The 2892-nt window shown below is 32.1% G+C and overlaps 1 protein-coding gene across 1 annotated transcript; it reads right to left on the bottom strand.

The window, feature by feature from the left end:
• Positions 1–1535: 1535 nt before the first annotated feature.
• Positions 1536–2658, bottom strand: LOC121650594 (olfactory receptor 10K2-like). Its single transcript, XM_042002161.1, has 2 exons — positions 2631–2658; positions 1536–2455 (listed from the first exon to the last, which is right to left on the bottom strand). Exons 1-2 carry the CDS (start codon positions 2656–2658, stop codon positions 1536–1538), a joined length of 948 nt encoding a protein of 315 aa, XP_041858095.1.
• Positions 2659–2892: the final 234 nt, after the last annotated feature.

Genomic DNA, 2892 nt, shown 5'->3' with positions numbered 1-2892 from the left:
GCACTAGTGTAATTTGTTGATGACCAAGGTAAAATAACATATCCTGTCAACATTTACAGTTATTGCAGCTACAACATCAGTTTACATTAGGAATGGGCATTTTTTTGGTGATTTTTAAGTCAACTAGTGAAGCCTTTCAAAAATGTCATCATTAATAAAAAAAAAAAAAAAAAAAAAGAAAGAAAGAAAGAAAAAAACTCCAAATAGAAACTGTAAAACGGATATGACATGTTATTTCTATATTGTGTGTGTTCCATTAACAAATGTTTATTACATTGTTATAATAACATTGTGTGGGCTCCAGTGTCCTTGATTGTTCAGAAGGCAGATGAGAAAGTGGGTCAGGGATACAGGGCTTCCTTTAAGGGCCCTTCGTAAAAAATAGTGAAATATAAATTATATCACATTTTATCCTGACAAATATCTTAAGCATTTGTTAGGACAACATAGTGATTGATATTTATCAAATGTATGAGTAGGGAAAGCTTATATGTGCTCCTTTATTAACGACACATAGGAACGAAACTATTTTATGTCTTTATTGTGTTTGGAAAAGATATTTACACACATGAAAAATGCTTTTATTACAGCTTGTTTTGCATCAATTGTTTTGGAAAGCGGTCTTGAATGTTACTTCACAAGTTCACTACAAATCAATTTATACAGTTAAAACTTTATGGGGACAAACTGTACTCGGTAAGAAGATCAAGAAAATTATATTGTGAAATACCAGAAGGTCTATGTTTCTGTCTTAAAAACCCACCGGGCTACATACAATATCAATTTATTTTTTCTGAGCTAAAATCATCACTTAAAAACTTTCATCGGCAAAATATTAGCAGATGTTAGTTTGCATCACAAGATATTAAAGTTTTAGCCTACAAGCAAACAAAAATGGACTGACGTTGAAACTTACATACATAATATTTCTCTCAAATGCTTCACATTCAAGTCATGAAGTATAAATATAAAACCTGCAAAATAAAAGAATGGCAACAAGAGGCTTAAAAACCTCTGCCACTTCTACTTATTCCTCTTAACTGTCGTCCCTTAAGACTAGGTAAATTTAAATAACATTTAATATGACTCATTAGGATGTCTCTTTCTTATATTATTATTCTAATATTACAGTACATTGAATATTTGTCCACATATACAGGACTAAACCTGGTTTTTAAACCACTCACTACATTCTACAGTCAGTCATTTAGCTATATAACTATCATGAAACAATATCTGTAACATCACAGAAAAAAAGAGAAAAAGGAAAAGCAATGCCTCACTGATTACAGCTGTAAAATAAAAACATTTACAATAATAATAATAATAATAATAATAATAATAAATAAAACTTACCAGAGACAAAGCTATTAATAATAAAAATGTGTTTAGAATAGATACATTTAGAACACGGATCTGAGGAGTGCGCTTAACTGTTCGGTATTTGTTTACCTGAAGGAATTATATTATTTAGACATCATCTCACATCTATTAACTATCATGATAATTAAAAGGATGTAAATGACTACATTAGTTTACTTTGACAGAAATATATTTTTGATGTGTTTATTAATTTCTTTCATTTTAAGTCCATATATGATTGGATTGAAAAGAGGATTAAATGTTATTATTTGCAATGTCAATATGAAACATGCTGTCTTTGGAAGATCAGATTCCAGTCTGACAATAACCATATCATAAGTAAATAAACAAGAATAGTTGATTAAAACCAGCAGGTGAGGCAAACAGGTCTGTGCTGCCTTTCTCCTGACTTCTCCACCGCTTTGACATGTTATTATAAGTATCTTTACATATGTGAATAAGATGAAAAGCATAGGACAGAGAGCAATGTTGAACAGCATAACTAAACCATATATCATCAGAGGCCTTGATATCTCACAGAAAAGGTTGTTGACTGTATTGTTGCAAAAAATGCCTTTTAAAGTAAAACTGCAGAGTTTTGAATTAGCATTTCTCACAACACGCACAGCAATTTGACAAGCAGGCAAAAGCCAGGCCAAAGCCAGGAAAATACTTACTTTTTTACCTGTCATGATAGTCGGATATTGCAGAGGTTTACATATAGACACATATCTGTCATATGACATGGCTGCCAGCAGTAAAAACTCTGAACAGCTTAAAGAGTAAAATGTAAAACACTGGACAAGACAAGCTTGATAGGATATGATCTGTTCATCAGATAAAAAGTCAGTCATAAGCTTTGGGAAAATATTAGTGCTGAAAAGAAGAGAGTTGATTAACAAAGCTGCAATAAAAATGTACATAGGCTCGTGGAGGCTTCTGTGAATCACAATCAAACCTACAATAGTACAATTGCTGCAGATTATCAAAGAATAAACTATGGAAGTAATAACAAAATAAAGATATCTGTATTTTTCCACTTCCACGTGACCACTAAGACTTATATATGATACATTCATTTTAGTATGCAAGACTCACAACAAATACAACATAATCAGACAGAATACATGAGAAAAGAAAAAGTGCTCTTATGATGCTCTCTCTGAATCATTTGCAAACATCTGTACCTTGTCTTGATCTTCACGTTGGAAACTTTTCAAGCCAGACCAGCTATTTAAAGAGGTCTCTTTACCCTCTATGGATCTTACTGCCTCTCCCATGAAGAGCTGTTACCATGTTTACAACTTCAGTAGACGTAAACATGTAAGACGTTGTTTATAGACTGTTTTCCTCATGTGCTCTGAGATCATTTGTTTTTTCCCAAAGATTCCAAAATAACTTATTGTTATTCATTAGGGGTGTAACGCTACGCCAAAATCACAGTTTGGTTCTTTTTCGGTACAGTATGGGAAATAATGCAAAATATGAAACTGTAAATTTGGTGTAAACAGGAACATGTTTAATGGCATT

This window comes from Melanotaenia boesemani, chromosome 12 (assembly GCF_017639745.1).
Source record: "Melanotaenia boesemani isolate fMelBoe1 chromosome 12, fMelBoe1.pri, whole genome shotgun sequence".
Lineage (NCBI taxonomy): Eukaryota > Metazoa > Chordata > Actinopteri > Atheriniformes > Melanotaeniidae > Melanotaenia > Melanotaenia boesemani.
The sequence above is the reverse complement of the archived record's forward strand: the minus strand, read 5'-3'. Positions and strand labels throughout refer to the sequence as shown.

Excerpts from the sequence above, each read along its gene's own strand:
- LOC121650594 (XM_042002161.1), bottom strand. The coding sequence starts at position 2,658 with ATGGTAACAGCTCTTCATGGGAGAGGCA. Across the intron at positions 2,456-2,630 it reads AGCTCTTCATGGGAGAGGCA|TCTTGCATACTAAAATGAAT; the intron begins GTAAGATCCATA and ends ATTTGTTGTGAG.